This window comes from Lates calcarifer, unplaced genomic scaffold (assembly GCF_001640805.2).
Source record: "Lates calcarifer isolate ASB-BC8 unplaced genomic scaffold, TLL_Latcal_v3 _unitig_1003_quiver_2684, whole genome shotgun sequence".
Lineage (NCBI taxonomy): Eukaryota > Metazoa > Chordata > Actinopteri > Centropomidae > Lates > Lates calcarifer.
In genome coordinates this window covers 1,371-23,272 of record NW_026115217.1, presented here as the reverse complement: position 1 = coordinate 23,272, position 21,902 = coordinate 1,371, and the positions used below count along the sequence as shown (strand labels likewise).

Here is a 21,902-nt window from a genome sequence, read left to right as displayed (position 1 = left end):
TGTGGGGGAACTTGACAGAAATGCATAGGAAAACCACCTCAATCCATCTCATGACAGTAAGTGGTTTAGTATTGATATTTGTAAGAGGTGCTGTCATTTTAAGTTTTAAATGCAAATCAAACTATTCCAAGAATTCTCTTGAATAAAGTGACACTATCCTGGCAATAATGGAGACCCACCTCATCATACTGCAGCTCGTTTCAAGATAAAACTGGTGAAAATGCGTGAAAAGGAGTTTAAATTATTTTCTTCCATTGGCAGGCTTTATCATTTACCAAAAAAGAAAAAAGAAAAAAAAACACTTAGCCCTAGGCTAAATGACTTTTTAAGGCAGACATTTTTTGCAGGGAGGCACCTTATCTCTCTCCGTCCTATGAATAATGCAGAGCGGACAGATGTATCAGACCACAGTCTGGTGGCACCAGACATGGGGGCTGGGACAGTCATCATACCTGGAAAAAGTGGCAGGACTCCAGACTTTGAGATTTGTTTTCTGTCTGACCTTTTTAAAAAGCTCCTTATTTTCAGTGTGCTAATGCCAAGTTACCCCTAATGAGATGGATCTGGGCTGTTCTGTCTTCAAGCACCTTCAGCTGAAATACTAATGACGTAGATTAAGAGGGAGGCGAGTAAAAGAGCAACAGAGCATCTCACTGCTGCAAAACAGAATGCACGTTTACGCGATCATCAAAGGGATAAATATTTGCACTTAGAGGTGGTGCAGAAAGTGGTAAGCAACATAAAGTTGACAATGATAACTGTTTTTTTTTTCCTACAGTACAATCTATTTTGTTTATAAAACTTTCATCTGGTCATATTCCCCGACATGAAAACTACTTCATATGAAAATGGATTAGGAAGAATCAGCTTCACAACAGTTCGCTCAGACTCATTTAAATGTTTAACTGAAAGATGATCCAAGTCACAAGTTAAATCATGTCATCTATGCGAGCAATATGTGAACTGTGATATCTTTAACTCACAGTTATGCAATTATGCAGTTACTATGAATATGTGAAAAATACCCATGGCCCTTTAGTCTGACCATTTTATTTTTAACTAATACTCTGATTAACCATAAATTAACAGGCTTCTCTACCCAGAATGCAGAGTTTTTTAACAGTTCTCATTCAGTTTTCATAATTTTGAAAGCTGTCACACTGAATTAGCATCACAGAGATGGGATACATTTACAGCCTATAACCCAGTTTTCCAGGATACCGAGTGAGATTAAAACAAATTTATTCCTGTCTATTGAACTCTGCAAAGTGGTAAAAGAATGCATGCACAAAAGGCAAAAACTCTCAAAAACCCAGAAACGTACGGCATTAAACTCAAACAGTGCATTTCTAAAGACTGAGGTAGAATGAAATTGACAGCCAGACAATTTTATGGTTCAACAAAAAAAATCCTTCCACACAGTTCCAGTTTGATGAGCTACAATTTCAATAAAACTGTATTAAATGCAGAGGCTCTTTTGAAACATTAATCTTCTTCGCTACCCGGTGTGTCTCTTTCAAACACACAGCATTAAGACGTATATTTTTGACTTGTTCACTGTTTGGGTTTTGCATCTAGAAAACACAACATCTGTCTTATACCCCCAGCCACCCCCCCTTCCTTTCTCTCAATAAGACACTGAAGGACAGGTTACCTGAAGTGGGGGACTTGCAGCGGTCCTCTGACGTGGCTGAGCCCTCATTGATGTCGCACAGACCTGCAGCAGAGATCATACAATTGACCCTGTTAAATACAAAATAAAGTAACGCAAAAAAAAAAAAAAAAAAAAAAGTACTGGAGGTCAGGTATACCAGGTCACACACTGCCAATTCAGAGACAACTTCAAATCGTAACAAATTTTCAGGAGACTGGACAAGACTGTATGTACTATTGGATAATTTCTATGTCTATTGTTCTCTTCATTTAACAAGATGACAAACCTGCCCACAGAAAACTGTACTCCACACACATGCTGAATGTAAGATCTTCACTATTTCCTTGCCCATTTTGAAGTCTAAGTCCTCCCTTTTCCACTTGCATGTTTGTGTCTGAGTGCGCGCGTGTGTGTGACATTGTCCTGTGCGGCGGAAAGCCAAGCAGACAGCTGGCAGAGAAACACAGCTGGATGCCTGATTACTGCTCACACTCGCCAAGCTCTGACAGGTGCCAGCCCACTGCTCACCAGTCAGTGACACCAGATGCTCCGTGTGTATTTACTTGTGTATATGTGAGCATTTGTGTGTGTGTGTGTGTGTGTGTACATTAGAATGTGTGTGTGCACGCATGCTTAACATCTGTGTGCAAACTATCATAAACATCAAAAAGAAATCCATCAGCATCCACTCACACACACATACACACACATTGCTTACTAATTCATCCATCAACTTTCGCTTAAGTATGGGTAGTGCATCATCATGACACTGCAGCATCGCCTGCGTAGCTGCGCTGCCATCCTCTAACACATGGTGGCAGTGTGTCCATACTGAACGCATCCTATTATCTATCAGTGTGGCTGCAGTGGCGATGTGAGTAAAAGGGATGGGCTCTGATAGAGTGTGTGTGTGTGTGTGTGTGTGTGTGTGTCTGTCTGTGTGTGTGTGTGTTGATGAGAGGGAGTCGGACAGAGACAGAGAGAGACAAATGGACAAAAAGAGAGAGTCAACCACAGCCCACAGAGAGATTTTAGATGCAATGTGCGCTGCTGCTCTGACTTCTTTCATTCTCACATTCAGGTCAGTTTACAGATAAGTTCACTTGAGACACTTGAAGACACCATCTAATTTTGCTTTCCAGTGCATCCCACCTTGTGATAAACAGATATTTCAGCTGCACCCAAAGTCAGGAATTAACAGGAAGAGAGGACGGAAAGCAAAAACCAAAGTTGACTGAGGTTCCTATGAGCTTCACTGTGCTTGCAAAGTTGACAAGTAGTATTTGATCTTCTGTGGAATTTTCTGGATTGTTTCATTTGCCTTTTAGACAAGAGAAGGGTTTGCAAATCTTGTTTCAATGACATGAAATAACATGTACAGCACTTCTATTTCAAACTTATAAAATCTAAGCTTGTTCTTGCTGAAATGAAAGGCTTTAGTACATGAACATGTACAAACAGTAAGTAACAATGCAATAAGTGGAAAGTGAAAAAATGTTAAGTATTATATGACATGGCCACCCCTTATTATCATTGGTAATGCAGGTCTCGCTTACACTGACGCAGTACTTGATACACAGAATTCAATTTATATATATAGCAAGTATTGCGCTTCTGCAAACATAATGACAGCATTATAAATTCAAGAGCCATTTGTCTATGTGTGTGTATATGCACAAAACCTGACTTGAGTTAATAACCATGGTTGCTCAGTGTAAAGGAATAAAGAATGTCTCACTTATCCCAGACTGACTTGGTTGTTCTGGTCTGTGATTACTCAGTTGTGGACATAAAACGATTGTGGTTTTACAGTAATAAGAAAGAAAACAAAAAAAACAACAACAAAAAAAAACTTCCAAACTTCAACTGCTGTGTGTGTTTACAAAAGTTTTGAAGGTTTTTTTCTCTTTCCTTTCTCCTTCTTATCCCCTTTTCCCTCATTACCTCCAGAAGGCTGTCGTGTCTTTCTTGGCGACCGGGGCTGTCTCTGGTAGGGGTCATTGGAGCCGTAAAGCTCGACCGTCCCCAAGTTGAGCACTACTGTCTTCTGGATGTAATCCACCACTGCCAGACCGTTACTGTTGCCAAACACCACTCTGGGGAGCAGATTGAGAGAGTTGGGGAGGAGTAGGAGGAGGAGGAAGAAGCGGGGTGGGAGTGAAGTAAGAGAGACAAGGATGAGAAGGCAGAGAAATAGGTACAGACTGGTTAGAGACACTGCATATTTGTCTTCATATAGTGGCCTTCATTTTAGTAATTTTATTTTTTAACTTCAGATGATACAGCATGATAACGATAAAATACTTGACATCTTTCCAGAAAAGACTTCCATTTGACTCTAGCTTTGACTAAGATGTTACTGTGTGTATGTGTACTTACAGGCCGTAGGAGGAATTGAGCGCCAAACTCGTGATCTGCTGAGGAGGCTCTCCACTCACCCACACTAACTGGACCACCAAATCTACCTGGTAACCTGGAGACTGTTTCAGAGGAGTGCTGCGCACTCTGGAGAGTAAGAAGACACAGCAGTGGAATGGAGAAGAGCAGAGACAGTAAGGAGGGCATATAATGAAAAGAGAGAGAGACAACAACAACAGGAGAAAAAAAAAGAAAGATTTCAGAAAGAAAATGACAAGTGGTGCAGCTGCAGTTCAGAGGCAGTTGTGTGTTGAGGGTCTGGCATGAGTGGCTGCAAGGGGATGATGGGGAGGCTGAGGCTGAGAATGCTTCAGGCACTGACTAAGTCTGTGCAAGTGTGCTTGAGGCAAAAGGCAAGACTCTTGTGTGTATGAGCATGTGTATGTGTACAAGCGCTCCTGCTGTTTATGAGATTTTATGTAAGGCTTCTGTGTGTGCGTGTGTGTGTGTGTGTGTGTGTGTGTGTGTGTGTCTTTCATACTTGAGGCAGGGAATGTTGCCTCCATCTGAGTTGTTGCTGCTGGTGGAGGGGTGCGAAGGTGGGCCACTTGTCTGAGGGGAGGCGCCGGGTGTCGGATGTGCCGATGTCTGTTCCCCCCCTCCACCTCCACCATCTGGGGACTCTATGTCGTTCAGCTCGTACTGCATTCGCACCTCTAGTAGCTACATGAGATGACACACACACAGGTGTGTGTGAAAACGTCAGCAGAGGAGAAGATGTCAGCAACTTTATAAAAGAGGAGATCACAGCAGTCTTAAAAAACAATCCCTCGGGGATTGGGATGGGAAAAGTCTTATAGCCATGAATGACACCTGCATACATCCCAAGAGTCACTTTGATGATAGAGATCTGTTTGACGTGTGTGTGTGTGTGTGTGTGTGTGTGTGTGCATTTGTGTGTGTAGGCAGATTGAGAGTCAAAGAGGTCCTCCAATCCTGAAATATTCCATTCCTTCTAAGTCCTCCTTCAGGCTACTTCTCTGCAACCTCCGCCTTCACACTGACATACACACACATTGCCTAAACTCACACACACACACACACAATGCTCATAAGCTCCTCTCTTTTTGCATTCCGTCAGTCTCATTAGCCCCACTGACATGTGGGAGTGAAGAGCGATCTGCGCTCTTCTTCAGATTCTCACTCCCCCCCCCCCGTCTCGGTCCTCCTCTACCTTCATTTCTGCGAGGTTATAGAGAGGTGTTTGACCTTGTACAAAGGGAGGTTGTTCTCCTAATTATGGCTCGGCTACCTCTGCATATCTGCTCCTGATCCGCATCCCAGTCACACTCTTGGAGCGTAAAAAAAAAAAAAAAAGTGCCTGAAATTTCTCTTGACACATGCATCAGCATTGGCAGTCACCCACAGAAAAAAAAAAAAGTAAGGCTTCTAACAGGAAGGAGGCTGATCCCCTTCAAAGAACTGCTGCCGAGGTTCTCTTGAGCAAGGCGCCCGCAGATTCATGAAAAACCCCTGGCTTTAAGCTCGGTTTGTTTTATAGAACAAAAGATTATTTGGATATTTAGGACAAACAGTGCTGAACTCATAAAGGGCACCAGCTAGGGAAAAAAAATTAAAATTCATTAACAGACCTGCAAGGAAAAACACATCACAGCACTGCCCACGGACAGCACTTTGATTGACAAGTGATTTCTGTGAAGTCGAGAGCAACAGCAACACAGTGATGACTGCCTGGCAAGAAAAAATATTGCCAAAATTATAAATAAATAAAGCGTCTTGCTGGTTACCAATTTAACACTCCACTGCTCCAATGACCAACAGCAGAGACTAAGCATATACGCACACACCCGTTTCACTTGTAATATAGGAGCTGTGAGCCTTCACTCAACAGATTAGGCAGAATTTCTCTTTATGTCATTAAACACTGACTCCCATCACACCCCCATAAGCACTTAACGTTGCTATCAAGGCAGATTATAATGACGGTCTAGCTTTGCTTGTTCACTGCTCTGTCTGTCGGCATGGCAACCATACTGCCTTTGACTCTGCAGATATTTAAACTGCGTATGTGTGTGTGTTGGTGTGTATGTCTCACAACATCTTAGTGATGGCGAGCTACAGAGCTCGCTCATTCACGTGTTAGAGCCATAAACTGTTTACCCACCTGCACCACCTCAGTAGTTACTTCCAGCTTGCTGAAGCGGTAGATGATGACGTTGGCTGACACCCCGGCTACGCACAGCATCCGGCTCTCGGGGCACCAGGACATAATCTGGATGGCGAAGGGGTCTTCGTCTGATGTCTCCGTGCTGCCCTTGTCTTCCTTGGACCGGTTTCTGTCAAACACCTTGGCTGTTTTGAGCTTGTAAAGCACCTGGAGCATTACTAGAAAAAAGCAGAGCAGAGAAAGTGTCAGTTACAATCCAGGGTCGTCAGACTGTATACAGACTCAGATAATTAATTATTTCGACAACTTAAACCTAGAATAGTTTATTTGAAAAAAAGAAAGTATTATCATCATTTTTACTTTAGTTTTTAAAGTTCTTTTGAGATTTCCTTTATCTACCCCCTCCTCTCCAAAATTCTAATTGAGGCTCATAATGTCCTTTGTCATCTTTTGTTTGTCTGAAAATTTCCAGACAATTATTATAATTTTGTGAAGCATAAATAAAGGTTAGCTGCTGAAAGAACTCACTTGCAGAGGCATCCCAGAACTTCACAGTTCCATCAGCATGCCTGGGGATTGAAGAGAAGAAAGGAAAAAAGGAGAGAGCGAGGACGTGAGATGAATTTAAACATGCGACCTGCTGTCTTACAATGTCAGAGATAAAAAAGTTCAAAAACCAGTTTGTAAGATTTGGAGCATTAAAACATGTCTAGAGTATTGATTAAAGACACTTCTCAGTTACAAAAACATAATGGATAACTTTGCTCTTACAACTAAATCTGACATCTAGGTAGTAAACCAAAACAAATGAAATATTTATGAACTAAAATGCTCTCTTCAGTCTCCAGTTAATCATTTAAAACAAAGCCATGGATCACTCCTTTAGAGTAACTAAGTATACTGTATGGCCAAAAATATAAGGACGTCTTTGTCTGCATACATTTTTGCTCTGGGGCTGTGCCCAGTTTAGAATCCTGAGCTCTAGTTATGGGAAATATTAATGCTTCAGCACACACATATTTTAGACAATAGTGTGCTTCAAATGTTGTGCCAGCAGTTAAGTGACGGCCCTTTCCTGTTTCAACATGACAATGCCTCTATGCATGCAAGTGAGGTCCATAAAGAACTGGTTTCCCAGGTTTGATGCAGAAGGATTTTGACCAGCCTGCACAGAGCCATGACCTCAACCCAGTCCGACACCTGAGCCAGGCCTCATCGCCCACCATCAAATGCCTGACCTCACTAAAGCTCTTCTGACTGAATGGGAGCAAATCCATGCAGAACAGGTTCCAAAATCTTCCCAGAGGAGTGGATGCTGTTATGGTAACATATCAGTTGGTTTTGGCATGACACGCTCAACAATCACATAAGGGTGAAATGTCCATATGTCAACCTATTTTTGGCCATTTAATGTGAATTCACTTTGTTATCCATATATTGATAATTGCCTAAAAAATGTGTAATGAGCGCGCACAGGATAACACTCATCAGCGGGCGCCAAAGAATGGCAGCTTCTCCATTTAGCATCACAGAAAAGAACACCGGCAGAAAATAACATGTATTTTGGTTGTCATATTTTTCTCTGCTCCTCATTGTTTTTGTTGCCAATTCAGCTGAGTGGATTGGGAGAGAAATATTTTTGCAGGCTGTGACACTCTTAGAGATAGAGAGGGAGAGAAACCTGGACAGAATAGCAATATAGCACGTAGGAGTGAGGACGGAGGGAGGAAGGAGAGGAGCGAGAAAGCCTCCTGCAGCCAAACCCATACCTCAATGTCACTCTTTCGGTGCGTGTGTTCGGTTAAAAACGCCCCCTCTCCCCTTGTTGACAGCTTAGTGTGGGATAATAAACATCAAAATGGAGCAAAGTGCACATGATTGGAATATATAAAGGTCTACGGTAAATATTTTAAGACAGGCTCCTCTGCTGTGTGACCTGACAGTGCAGGAGAGGTGAAAGTGATTGAGTTGCGGAGAGACGATAATGATAATCCTAATGAAATCAGTATTGTCTTACCCAGTGATGATGATCTCTGGGTAGCTCTGTGTGCCTTGACCCCAGTTTCCACCACTAATAGGCCATTCCTGGATAGACAGCAGACACACACATTGCATTAGAGAGAATGAGAGAGTACAGGAAGGAGTACAGCTTTGTCAATAAGCAGCGTGTCAATAGAAACATTGATTTCAGAAATAGATGACATGATAAAACTGCAAATGTGGGAGCACCGCATGGGAAAAACAGGCAGGAATCCTTTGTGTATGCCTCTCAGCATGTCTTGTAATTATAGATTATGCACCTCAGTGAGAGTGTGTTGCCATCCGAGAGTGTGTGTGCATGTGTATGTGTGTGTTGGCTTTGAACACGTTGACACATACAAAGGTCACCAGGATGACTCATGGTGATCTTTATGTGAGAATGCCCTCCTGCAGCTCAGCCAGGCCTTCGCTTCACGGAAAAAAAGAAGAGGAGGGAAAAAAAAGGAAAAGCAGGAGCTAGGCAGTTTGGGTCAGTACATGCTGACATTTCCAACAGAAAGCTAGAACAAGGCGACAGGGAAAAGACCATGGGCATATATAATAGCTGAAAGAGCAGGGGGTCTGTCTTAGATGATACAGGGGTGAGAGAAGAGAATGAGAGGAGAGAGGAGGTGTACAGAAAGAGTGGAGGATTGTTAGAGACTATTATATACTCCATTTAACTTCACGGAAACATTGAGAAATATACTTTAGTGCCACTAATACAAATTATCGTGGTATGTGGAGTCATGTATTAATGTGTCCTTTACGCTGTAACCTTGTTGTTCTTGGTGTATGGCATGATGGTTAGAGGGTGTAGTGTGGGACATTTACATTTCTAATTTAGGCATTTAGCTCTTTTATGGCACCGCTATCCAGAGCGACATGAAAGAAAATTCCGCCCTCAGGATACAATTACATTTTCATAGTTTATTAATCTGTGATAGGAGGTGTGTTCAAAGAGTTATTTTGTGATGAAGCAGTTGTATTTTTTTTTTTTTTTTTTGAAAGTTAAAAATTTGTCTTGTCTGCTTCTCCTTAAGAATGTTGCTTAAATAGTTATATTCAGTGATGACAAGTAGCAGTTAGCAACACAGTCACACAGGTCTGTAATTTCATGACAATTTCCTACAAAGTTTCTCAGAAATAACTATGTAATTTGGTACTAACTATAGGAACAAGACCACGGGCTCTATTTCCTGAAATAGGGCGCAGATGCAAACGCAAATGGGCATGACCACAAACTTTTGTTTTGCAATTTTTGTGACCACAGGCACTGGTGCACAACCAGGCACAACCAGGCACAGCTGGGCGTGATGTGGAAGAGAGGCTAAATACATAATTAATAGAATGAATACAGAATCAGGAGGAGGAGTTAGGGTGAGTTGACCAATTACGTAAACTCCTGAGGATGTCTGGAGTCTGACTGAGGTCTCTCACAGAGAGGAAAAATGCTCTTCTCTTTGAATGACCGCAGCTTCCAAAATGTAAAATATATCTATATCTATATCTATATCTATATATATATATATATATATATATATATATATATACACACAGTATATATATAATCACACACTGTCAATATGCTGTCAGTGGTATAATTAACAAGCAGCTGATGTATATTAAGAATATTGGCAGGGCTGGTAAGTTGTGCAAACAATGAGGTTACTGGTTAATTAATTTTTTAAATTCTTCTCTGCATGTTTGTGTCTTACACAATGAATACAATAAATACTGTCCTTATTTATCCAACAGGAAAAATGTGAAACAGCCCTTGTATCTTCTTATGTCTTTAGAGACACAAATACAAAATAGTGTTTAGACATTTACCAGTTAGTATTTAGAAAAACATACAAGGTCAGTTAATATCAAAACCCAGTGTCTCATCAAGAGATTTAAATGTGTAATGAAGATATGCAGGCTGAACCAGCTGTGTGTAAAGTAAGCAGGGTTTTGGAGAGGCATGAGTGTGCACTAATGCCACAGAGTCAGTTCTGAGCAGAAGGAGAAACAAGTGAACATAATTCCCTGAAATTATGCAGGGTGTTTCTACTTCTGAATGAACTGTCAGTGCATTTATTTTATACCTCTCTTGCTTTGGTGTGCCTCCACAGTATCCTGCGCCCCAAGCTTTTGCCTTCACTGTCCAGAGGCACCTCGGAGCCTGCACTTAATTATGGGTCAGGTCTTATATTAAAGGGTCAAGTATGGTCCTGAATTTACTTAGAGATAACTGCAGGTAACAGATCAGGTGCAGGTTTGAAAACTGCACCTGTACAGGACTCTGCTCTAAAAAACTTTTCATTAACACGTCTTATTTGCTCAAGGCATATAGGACAAATCATTTTGTGTTGTTTCTGCTTATATAAGCCACAAATGCAAATAGTCTATGAAATGACTGTAAGTGGCAAAACAGAAAACTCACCATAATAATCCTTTTAACATGAGAGAAAAAAATATTTTGACCTGAGAGTTTGGACTTTGGCTTTTAATAAAAATGTCCTGACAGAGCCGATGGAGCTGAGGATTCATCCTGAAGACAGCCACGTTACTCCAAATAACTTTACTCTCAGTGAAAGCTGTCCAGTCTGATGTTTATAAAAACAGAGAACCTTATTTTATATTAGTTCCTGACCGATCCTGTTGCAGTGTCTGGAGATTTGAATAATTTATGAAGTCACACTGCTGTGACATTCATGTGTAAAACTACGCACAGCCTTTCTCTGAAATCAGACACTAGATGAAACCCCAAGAATCATTTCTGCTGTTGTGTGTTTCATGAACTACACAGAAAAGATGCGACATTTTACAAGTTGTTTTATGCAGCTCATTTAAACATGCAAATGTGTAAATCTTGTCTACAGGAAACAATACAATACAATTCGAAATAATCAGAGAACGAATAATAAATAAATATATAATGAATATTTACTTTGGTTTAAATTTTCTTTCAAAGACATTTCTATTTTCCCAATAATTAATAGAAATCATATAGTTTTTTCCAAGAGACTCCTTTTCAAAACTTTTTTTCATCAGCAAACAACAGGATGCAGTCTTACAACATATAGCCGAGGTTTACCTTTTTGCTGTAGCCCTGACGTTTCTGCCGCGAGCCAACAGAGTAAAGTGCAGGTATGAGGTCCACAGGGCAGTCGGCAAAGTACTCGCAGCAGGTCACAGGAGACTCGTGGATAGTCAGAGGATAGGGGTTCTCGAATATGGGGTAACTGTTAACAAGAGAGCAAAGAAACAAGGTCGTGCTTCATTAAATTAATCTGTCTGCCCAGCATTAGTCTCATTCAATATCAAACACGAACTAAAGAATATGATTTCTGAGAGTAAGTTATACCATGATACAAAGAGGTGGTGATATATAATAAAGAAAACAAGCACTAATACTGTAGGTCAACTTGGGTATTTGAAGATTCCAACTCACCCATTTTGTGCAAGGTCGATCACCACTAAATCCTTTTCCAGAAGGACCACAACAGCGTAAGGTTCCTGAAAATCTGCACAGAGGAAACACACGAGAGAAGTCATTCGTCACGCCACACTTTTAGTAGTTTTGTAATTCCTTGAGCAAGAGAACTCCCCTGAAAGCTGCAAAACCACAGGGGAAGAATTTCTCAGACTTCATATGGCAAATGTTATTACCATATCTGTGCCCTGAAGATATGAGGGCAGGAATGCTTAATATTTAAAATGTATTAATCTGTGTGATTTCTACCTGTGGGGGATATTGCGCTGGTTGAATATTTGTATCAGTCTGATTCAGGAGTAGAATTTCATATGCCACCTTATAATAGATTTTAAACTGTTTAATGAATGATAACAACACTGTCATCTATGGATGTAGATGTACTGGCACAACAATGGAGCCAGTACAGATTCCACCATGCTGCTCAATAAAATAGATTCATATATTATCCTATTATCCTATTCTACTCAGTCTTCCAGTATAAAAGTGATAAGACTCAAGCTATTGTTGTCTTGGAGGTAAATAATAATAAGAGGGCAATATACATCCAGCAATACAGATCTAACAGACATATTCCGAACATTAGTGAATGTATGCAAAGACTGCTCCACTTTCAGAGATTTACGTTGACCACAAGCCCAGTAGAAAGTTGTCCAGAACTGTTTTCTGCTGACAGCCACTTAACCAGAGCAGCTGGGGGTTAAATGCCTTTGCTAAAGGGCACCTTGAGAAAATTTATGGGAAAGAAATGCAAGACTGCCTTTCTAACCTCCAATCACCTGCTGCCCCTCAAGCTTTGTGTGGGTCCACTGCAGTAATAAAGCACAGGTCTCTGCATTATGCACAGACAGAAGCTACAGTTCCCCTTTTCCTTTTGGATATTTGATTTGGAAATAGCACCGCACACCCCGACCATTCAGACGAGCCATTTGAGTGCGTGTGGGTGTGAAATGGTGTTTAGAGAACAATCTGTTGTTTGGAGCGGCAGGTCTCCGACTGTCAGAGCACACCAAGGTTAAAACACTTTGAGAACTGCAGTCACTACACATCTCACTGTCTTGCTCCTTTTACTTCCTGGCGCTGGTCTACAAATGATTTATATTCTGTTGTGAATCACCTTCAGATCACTGAAGCCATGTTTGTCAGTTTTGGGATTTGGGAGCTGGGAATAGCAGCTATAATTATGTCCTCTTTCTCTGCTGATTTAGCTAAAGATACAAACAAATGACACATCAGCTAATCAAAGGGTTTTTTTCTGTGATAAAGAGAACAGCAAACAATGGCAGAGCTGTTTCACTTGCTGTCTGCTGCGGCCTAAAATGGCGTTGATGAGAGCAGAAAGTAATGCTGCTGTAATGCTGCTGCCCGGAAAGCCAAAACAGTGAGCTAAAAGGTGCAATAAAGCTTCATAGCTCTGAGGGGAAAATGTGGAGTTTGGTGATGATTCCATGTGGATTTCCACAAGTGACTCCTTTCATATAAAAGTAGTTATGTGATCAATTGCAAATATACAAAATATTGATTATAGCAGCTTTAAGCTTTACAAATGCAGTATGAAAGTAACTGATCTTTATTTCTAATGAGGCAGTGTTTGGTTTGATAGTGTGTGTGTGTGTTGCAGGTTAAATTTGGTTTACTGTGAGAAACTTACACTATATTTTTGTACTTGTACTTCACATTGAAACACAGTGGTGTGCACATTGCTTCTGGAGCCACATTATCATGGATTATCAAGATCCTCAACACACTAACACTGGTGATAGCCAGACATGTGCTATGAGCCAGACATGTATTGTGTAATCCACTGATGTCCATTACCAGATGAAATCAGTGGGTGGTGACATCAAGGACATAATGAGGTCATCATTGTTACATAATTCTCTAATACCTCCTGTAGCTGTGTGTGTGCCAGATAATGCACTGGAGTTTAGATACCATACCATTCATCTCTATTCCAACTTGTTTTAGCTGTTGACTCCTCAATGCAGGAAATAAGATAATAATTTAATTTAGATGGAAGGCTACTGTGTATGAAAAGATGAAATGAAAATGTAATATTCTGTGTTGGATAATGAAACTGAAATAGGATCCCTCCCCTTGGGAAATTTCATATTTATTACAGAAACACACAAACACAAGGGCAAGCAATCCGACATAATTAAAAAACAGAAAGGTGCATGTGTGCGATGTGTTAATGCATTCACAGAAAGGAGGATATGATGCCAAGTCCCATACAAATATAAAACTCAGACACGCACACCTCGAAGATACACTTACCATTAGGGTATGGTGTCTCACAGAGTGTGAGAAAATCTACTATGGGATAGTCCATCTCCAGCACAGCCGTACTCTTCCCATGCATTACTGTCAGACAAGGCCGCCGGCCCACAGTGTCATAGGACAGGCCACCAGACAGGATTATGAAGGGATCCCTGGAACACACACATACACATAAGCATAGGTATAAATATTGTTCTTTTTATATAGAGGGCTTTTCATATATACCGGCTTTTTATTTAACCATAATTATAGACATTATGGATTTGCCTCATGCAGAGACCATGAGTTAATCTCAATATATTTAGCTTTAAAAAATTACTGATGATTGGAATGTTTTTTTTTTCCTGTAGTGACTCTAGAGTACACTCTGAGGTGTCCTGATACACAAAAATAATAATATGGGTGGGGCTGAGGAAGCAGGCAAAGAGGAGGTGGAGTTGCCTTCCATCAACATCAAAACACCTCCAACTATATTACCACTTACACAGCAAATAACAGCCTGATGGCTAAGAATAAAGAAAGCCTGTGGCTAAGACATTGTTAGTTGTGCTGGATTGACATCAGACTGAGTAGTGGGTAGGTCCTTGTCTAAGACACATGCACATTTGTAACTCACACTGCCTCAGCAACAGCTTTTAACCCCTGTAAATACCCTTGATGTGTCTTTTGCCACAAGTGTGTATAATTACACATATTATTGCCCAAGTTTGTGTGCATGTGTGTCAGAGAGAGTGATGAGAATGAGGGTCCCTACCCATTTCTAGTGGTTTTGTACTCCACTTTGAGAATGGGTTTACAAGGCTCTGGCTTCTTCCCGTCCTTGGGCTGTTTTCCTAAAATAGCACAAACAGAAGTTACTTTAGTTTGCCAGTTCACTCCCTCTTCACCTCCTCTCTTTTCTTGTTTCTCCTGTCATCTCATTTTTTTTACCCCCTTAAGCTGCACTTAAAATGCAGCTCTGAGGAGCAGCAAGACAATAATAAAGGCCTATTCATCAGAGAGGAGGAAGACAAATGCAGGGGAAGAAACATGCAAAAGAAGGTGTGACGATCACGGGTGATTTAAAGAATCCATCTATTCAATCCTAACGAGAGGTCCATGTGAAGGAAATTTGCACATCCATCATACGTGTGCCTACCTATGCATGTTTTTTTGTATTAGAATGCATAATAAATGGCTGAATATATCCTAACTATTACTGAAGAGCCAAATTGAGCCCCGAGGCAGGTTATACAAGGCAGGTCTGTATAATAAAGAACTACTTTTAATAACTACATCTAAATAACAGATATCTAAAAAGACAATTAAAGGAGGAGTTATAAGCCTTACTTAAACCTGTCAAAGGAATTTGCATAATTGCCCATTAAATACCAAACTAATTATGCATGCAGCAGTGGGAGAAACAACTAATTAAAAAGCCTGTGTGGCGAAATCCTTTCTGCAATCCCCTATACACAAAACCAGCTTGAGAAACTGGTTGGAAGTTTTTTCCTTTTCTTTGTTCCTCTCTCTGACTCTCATATGCTCTGTCCATGTGTCGCTCTCTCTCACTCACACACACACATACACACACACACACACACACACACACACACACACACACACACCCTTGTCTATTTCTTCCAGGTCCTTCGTCTGGGTGGACTGTCAAAGTGTTCTGTGGGATGAGTGGTCGTGCAGGGGAGTTGGGGGTACAGAAGAGTATGGATTAAAAAAACATCTTCAAAAGAGCAGACTTGCTTTCTGCAGGAAATAAGCAAAGCGCCTTCACTAATGTATGCACATGCAGACACCAAGCAAAGCAAACAAGAGTCAGGACATAATTGAACTGACAATAATCCTCTGACTGAAATGAGGAAACAATGAGGGAGCCATGCGTAGAGAGACTTCTGAGGGATGGCTACAATGAATATAGGGTGGGTCATGTGTCTGATGGAGGTAGCTGAAAGCACTTGTATCGTGTCTTGTAAAACTTGGACTGTACTATAAGTTACAAAGTAATCAGACCAGGCAGAATCAGTGTTTTGTTTTATTTTTGACTTAATATCCATTGTCAACAAGTAGTTGTATAAGGCAAGAGCAATCTATTTATTTGGATCAGTAGTTTCCAACCTTTACTTTACACCCCTCAATACATAGCAAGGTCTATTAGCAACTCCTCACCACAATTAGCCGTTTTCTCGTGTGAATGTTTCACTTAAATACAATTTTAGAGGCCTAGAGAGGTAAAAATATTCAATATTTCCCCCAAAAAGAAGAAAAGATCAGAGAAAATTCTCAAAAGTAAATATGAATCTGCAGAGCAAAATCACACAGTGTTTACTTATGCACTTTATTATCTTATATGCCCATATGTGAACACTAGTATGAACAGAGTATCTGCTGTAGAAGAAGTAAGAAATTAGTGGACCAGGGAGCAATTTCAGACACAACCCTTGTGTGAGAGTGTGTGTTTGTGTGTGTCTCCTTACCGTGTGGGGTGATTGTCTGTATGGGCTTGCCCTGGCCTCTGACGTTCCATATGGTCAGAGTTCCATCTGAGTGACTGCAAATGAACTGCTTGCCCTCGTGATGCCAGGCAACTGAGTGGATCGCCTAGGAAACAACAGGCAGGAAGCAGGGGAAAGGGGAGGGAGGCGGGAGGGGAAGGGGGGGGGGGGGGGGGGTGTCAGTAGTTCAGCGGGATGAAACATCATGTGCCACCTTTTCCCTCACACTACAAGTTTGTCACATCGCCACAGCCATGTGGTACATATTGTTCATATGTGGGTTAAAAGCCTGTGACTCTGGATTATATACTGCAGAACAGATGGTGAAAGTGAGAAGAAAGTCTGGCCCCTGAGTTCAGAGCATTTCCTGTGGCATAAGTGCATGTATTAGAAGAAGCTCTTATGTGACCTATTTGCTGAAGGTGAAATGAGCAGGAATGGATTGGTCAGTTTATTCAGGGATGCTGAGAGGAAGGTTTTATTAGCATGCTTTTAAATTTAAGAATTCTGTTTCACAAAGATAGCTAATCACTCGAGGATAAACTTTTTATCTTCAACATTTTGGCGCATTCAGGTTCATTTAATATGCTAATTATGATTTAAGGCCAAGTCAAAAAGAAGAGAAGATTCAGAGAGAGAAAAAGAGATTATCACAAATAAAAGTTTGGTTTTCAGCAATAATCACAAGTCTAATATTAACAGTATTTACTTGACACGCCACGGGGCTTTGAGTCAGGTCCTCAAAACCGAGACAAAGCTTCAGGTGAGAAAAATAAAGAACCAAATGGAGAAACTGATATAGAGACAAGCTAAAAGATAAAGAGAAAAATAAGCAAAGACAGGCAAGAGTTGGAGAGATGGTGCCCTCTTGTCCCTATCATCTGAGCAGTAACGTTGCTGTTGTAAGCCTGGCTCGCCTTGGTTTATCTACTGACAAGCAATCATGGAAAACACAAACACATCATGACCAAAGTATGCCAGTAAAGGGCAACCTTGCTTATTGATGCCCTTTTCATAGCTCGTAATTATACCCTGCGAATGTTCTGACATTAAGTAAATATGATGACGTGCACCAAAATCTCTGTGAGGATCACAACCGCTTTTCAAAGCAGTTTCTACAAGGCTTGTCACGCATATTCACCCAGAGGACACGCTCTTACCACAACACCTGCAGCATCAGTGATATATCCCATCACAAGCTAAGTGCTTTGTCAGGGAAAACATTTCTTCTTTCAGAGACAATGACTGGGCATATTCTCTTATATGATGGCTTGAATTTGGTATGGCCTTTTTCTCCCTGTATAATCCTCTTCCAATTATTGTGTAAGCATTAGCTAAACTAGTCGCTGGTTCTCCTTGTCACCCTGTCTCCCAAATGCTGCCCCTCGTCTCACCTCGCTCATCTGAAATGAATGATCACTTCGGTGTTGACGCTGACGTGAGCGCACGGTCAGGTTAGGTCAATCTGTTCCAATTGCAGCTGCTGTTTATTTAGGTGTACATCAATTTTGCCCTCAGTGTGTCATTAATCATAACTGGTGCTGTGTGTCAGCCTCACTGAATGTGCTGAGTTTTCCAGAAAACAGCTAAATGAGACAGCACGGGGGGAACCAGTGTCAGCTCATGCTTATGTGACACCAGAGATTCCCTCACCACAACAAATCTAATTTTATCTGTCCCAGAGTTAATTGTATCATGTTTATATGTTTTGGAGGGTAATGAACCTCATCTCTTGCTTGCTGGTAAAGTACGTCATCCTTTACATAGCGTTATGAAGGTAATAAAGTGATGCTGTGGAGAATAGTTTGTATCCAACCTAAAACCAATCAGAGGCTCCCGAGGTGCATGTTTTTGGGTGCACGGCTTTGAGGATTTTCAATGGTCTTATCTTGGTTTTCTCAGTGGGATTTCCTCCAGGTCACTGTGAACTTGATGAGGCAGAGCTACAGTTATGTGACATCACGCTGCACAGACACACAGACTCAAGATATCTCATTACACAGTTAATGACTCATTCCCTCCCGCTCCCTCAAAGACACACATATCAAACGTGACTAAAGTTCTAAACCTATTACCCCTTTTTTCATTTCAAGCATTCTTTGGTTATGGAGTTTCCCCTCAATTTCCTGTTCATGATGATTATTTTCTCAGTAAATAATTAGAGGCGCGATGAGTAATGGCTTAGGTGTCTTATTTAAGCTGGTGGCGGATGTGCGTCCTCATAGGCAAAGTGACAGGGACTGTAGGATGCGGGTGGCCCAGAAGGAGGGATACTTTGTCAGTGATTTGTTGCCAGAAGTGATTCACCAGTATGCAGTGCCAGGTGCTGTGGATGTAGTTACCGCAGGTGTCCTGAATGCATTGTGAACAAATTTCTGATTCTGTAAAATTTTTAGCATCCCACACTTAAGTGAAATATCCTTGACTGCACTTATAAGTAGATGTACAGAGTGTATTCTTGGGGATCTGGGTCCACTGTTGGCATTAAGAGTGTCTGACGCTGTAAGTTTGTTCCAACTTTATTTATAGATGGATAGAAGTTTTAACAGAGATGACCTAATGAGTTTGGATACTAGTTAAGGAGGGTCTAAGATGTTTTTTCTTCATGATGACTGCAAGCCAGATTAAGGACTGGAATGCTAAATGCGAAAACTTCTCATAGTTTTATGACAAAGAGAGCCCTTATTCATCCATTCAGAGATGGCTTGACAGGGACAGGCTGAGCTCTAGAAATCCATCAGTGCATTGTTCACTGTGACAGTCCCAAGAGGGAACAATGCACTGTGCTTAATTGGAAAATGAGTAGGGTAATTGAAACACATGGTATTCATCATATCAAACAATACCAATTAAAAAGACTAATTTCATGATTTATTACATTAGGTCAGTTTTCACAGATTGGTCTTTGGGGGATGAGAGAATTCAGTCAACACTTATTAAAGTCACATATACCCACACACACACACACACACACACACATTAATTTGCAGCAAAGACAAAACAAACACACACACTGACATTGGTGAAGGAAAAACAGACATACACATAAACATGCATATCAAAGCCCTAATTAGAATAGCTTCTGCCAGCATTGTGTCACACTGGGACACAAAGACACCTTAGCCCTGAAGTGCCCCCACACACACAGCTCTCACAGCAACGGTAACTCAGCTCAAGTAGAACAACATTCAACCAAAAAAAGGGCTTAATCTAAAAAACAAGCATTTGAGGACAAGTATGTCAACAGTGATTTCCACAGAGCAATCCTTTTCTGTTTTGGAACATGAAATCCATTCTGATTCTGTTTTTGTGCTGTTGTTATTATATAAGCCCTGAAAGAAACAAGCCCCTGGGAGCTTCAATTTACTAATTAAGACTTTTGCTATATTAAAAAATATGATGCGCTATCATCAGTTATGACTGGAGCAAAAACTGCAATGTTATTATCAATTTAAGTACAACTGAGACTTCTTGGATTTTAGTTTGGGAGATATAATGCTATAAAGTGTGAGACAAGTGAACATTTTGACATTTTAACACTGGTTGTGCTAGAAAAATCACATCATTAGCTCTTTAATCCACCTAAATTATAACAAATAAATTAAAAATTTGTGATCATTAGACTTGTGCAATGAAGACGGACGTTAGCATTTCAAGAATTTATATCTCAGCAGCTAGTGGCATGGCTCCAGGGATGGCAATGTCAGTCTGACTTGTGACAATTTGATGATCCCTTCTCTTTTTATCTACCACTGTCTTGAGCTTAAACATTCAATTCATCCAGTGCTTTGATTTATGACTAAATACCCATGAAAGTACATTCCCATCAGCCTCAGCTGTACTTTGTGTTTACTGCTACTTAGCAAATGTTAGTTTGCTAACACACTAAATTAAGATGGTGAACTCTGTAAACCTGCTAAACATCAACATGTTAACATTCTCACTGTGAGCGTGTTAGCATTTAGCTCAAATCACTGTTGTGCCTAACTATTAGACATCACAGAGCATCTAGCAGACTCGGAAAGAGTGGGATAAAGACTTTGTTATGCTAATTAGCAAATGTTAGATTACTAGCACGCTAAACTACTAATGCAAAAACCTGCTTAACATTAGCAAATTTCTTGAATGCAGGAAGAGTGGCATCCTGTTCATCCTGAGGGATAGAGCCCCACAGAGACTTTGGCTTATTTGAATTTGAATTTGACTGGCCCTCATATAAAGAGTGATACTCCATCCACTAATGGATATTGCACCAGACTTGCCAAATAACCCATCAGCTATGAATAGTTAAGTCATATGTATGTATTCTCAACAGGTCTTATGGGGGAAAGAAAATACTTCCTAATGAAGCCAAACTTGTGTCAGATAGAGTTTGCAAAATAATTTGTGGCATTTGCTTTTAATCTTCTTGGATGACCAGATGGGAGAAATTTATGGCACAAGGACATATCAAACAGACTTGGCTGAGCTTTCCATCAAATATAATACCTCAGGAACCTCTGGCAACGTGACGTATTTAGAACTAAATTTAAAAAGTGCTACTAATTGATTTACTAAAAACTTGTTTTAAATCTGAGTGAACTGTCAGGTTGTTCACGAACTTTTAGTGTTACGTATGTTGATTACACAAATTCCTCCATAGTCAAAGTAGTTCAATCTATTTGAATGAACTGAGAATTGTGGCTTGCTCCTGGATAAATAAAAGCAAACATCTTACCCCACAGTTGTTGTGATGGGGCAGATTTGAGAAAAGAGAAATAAAAGGTGGGAACAATTAAAACAGTATGAAAAAAGCAAAGAAAGTATGTAGAAAAAGAAAAATGCACAAGATTAAGTTGTGACAGAAGACGAGGAATGAGAAGTTGGGCTGTTTGTATGAGCAGATAGAATAACTTGGCGAGTTTGAATTACAGGCCTTTGACACACACACACACACACACACACACACACACACACATTCATTGATGTGAGCAATAGCCACCAGGAAACAAAACAGGAGGGGAAGGGGGGAAGTAGGAACTCCAGTCTGGCTGTGATATCAGCCATTCATCAGAGCCAGGCTCAGACCAAGGTGTTGAGTCAGACAGAGTGGAGTGGAGCAGGGTCAGGGTGACGGATGCTCTCTGGCTAGCACTCACTGGAAACCATACTGCTGATCCACAGCTAATAATAGACAATCCACTGAAAGACACAGAGTGGAAGGCGTGCTCTCTCAGCTCTTTGAGACCTTGTAAAAACACAAGTTTTATCGTCTTTGCTGTATGTCTGAACTCAGAGAGAAACTTTGGTGTTGTCTGGGTGCCAGGTTAAGTTCCCTGATCTGCTGACATTTCTACAGCCTGACAGCCTCTATAACTAACAAAAGCTACCTTCATTTGAGTCAAAACAATTTCATTATTTCCCTTACGTGCACACAACATGCTGTGAGAAAGT

At 40.7% G+C, this 21,902-nt stretch overlaps 1 protein-coding gene across 1 annotated transcript; it reads right to left on the bottom strand.

The window, feature by feature from the left end:
- Positions 1–1,170: 1,170 nt before the first annotated feature.
- Positions 1,171–16,575, bottom strand: LOC108885713 (syntaxin-binding protein 5-like; the record flags this gene model as incomplete). Its single annotated transcript, XM_018680131.2, has 12 exons — positions 1,171–1,717; positions 3,599–3,750; positions 4,034–4,159; positions 4,554–4,735; positions 6,198–6,418; positions 6,729–6,769; positions 8,218–8,285; positions 11,302–11,449; positions 11,659–11,731; positions 13,978–14,132; positions 14,735–14,813; positions 16,452–16,575. Coding segments are annotated over 12 exons (1,491 nt in total), but the record flags the coding sequence as incomplete, so codon positions are not given.
- Positions 16,576–21,902: the final 5,327 nt, after the last annotated feature.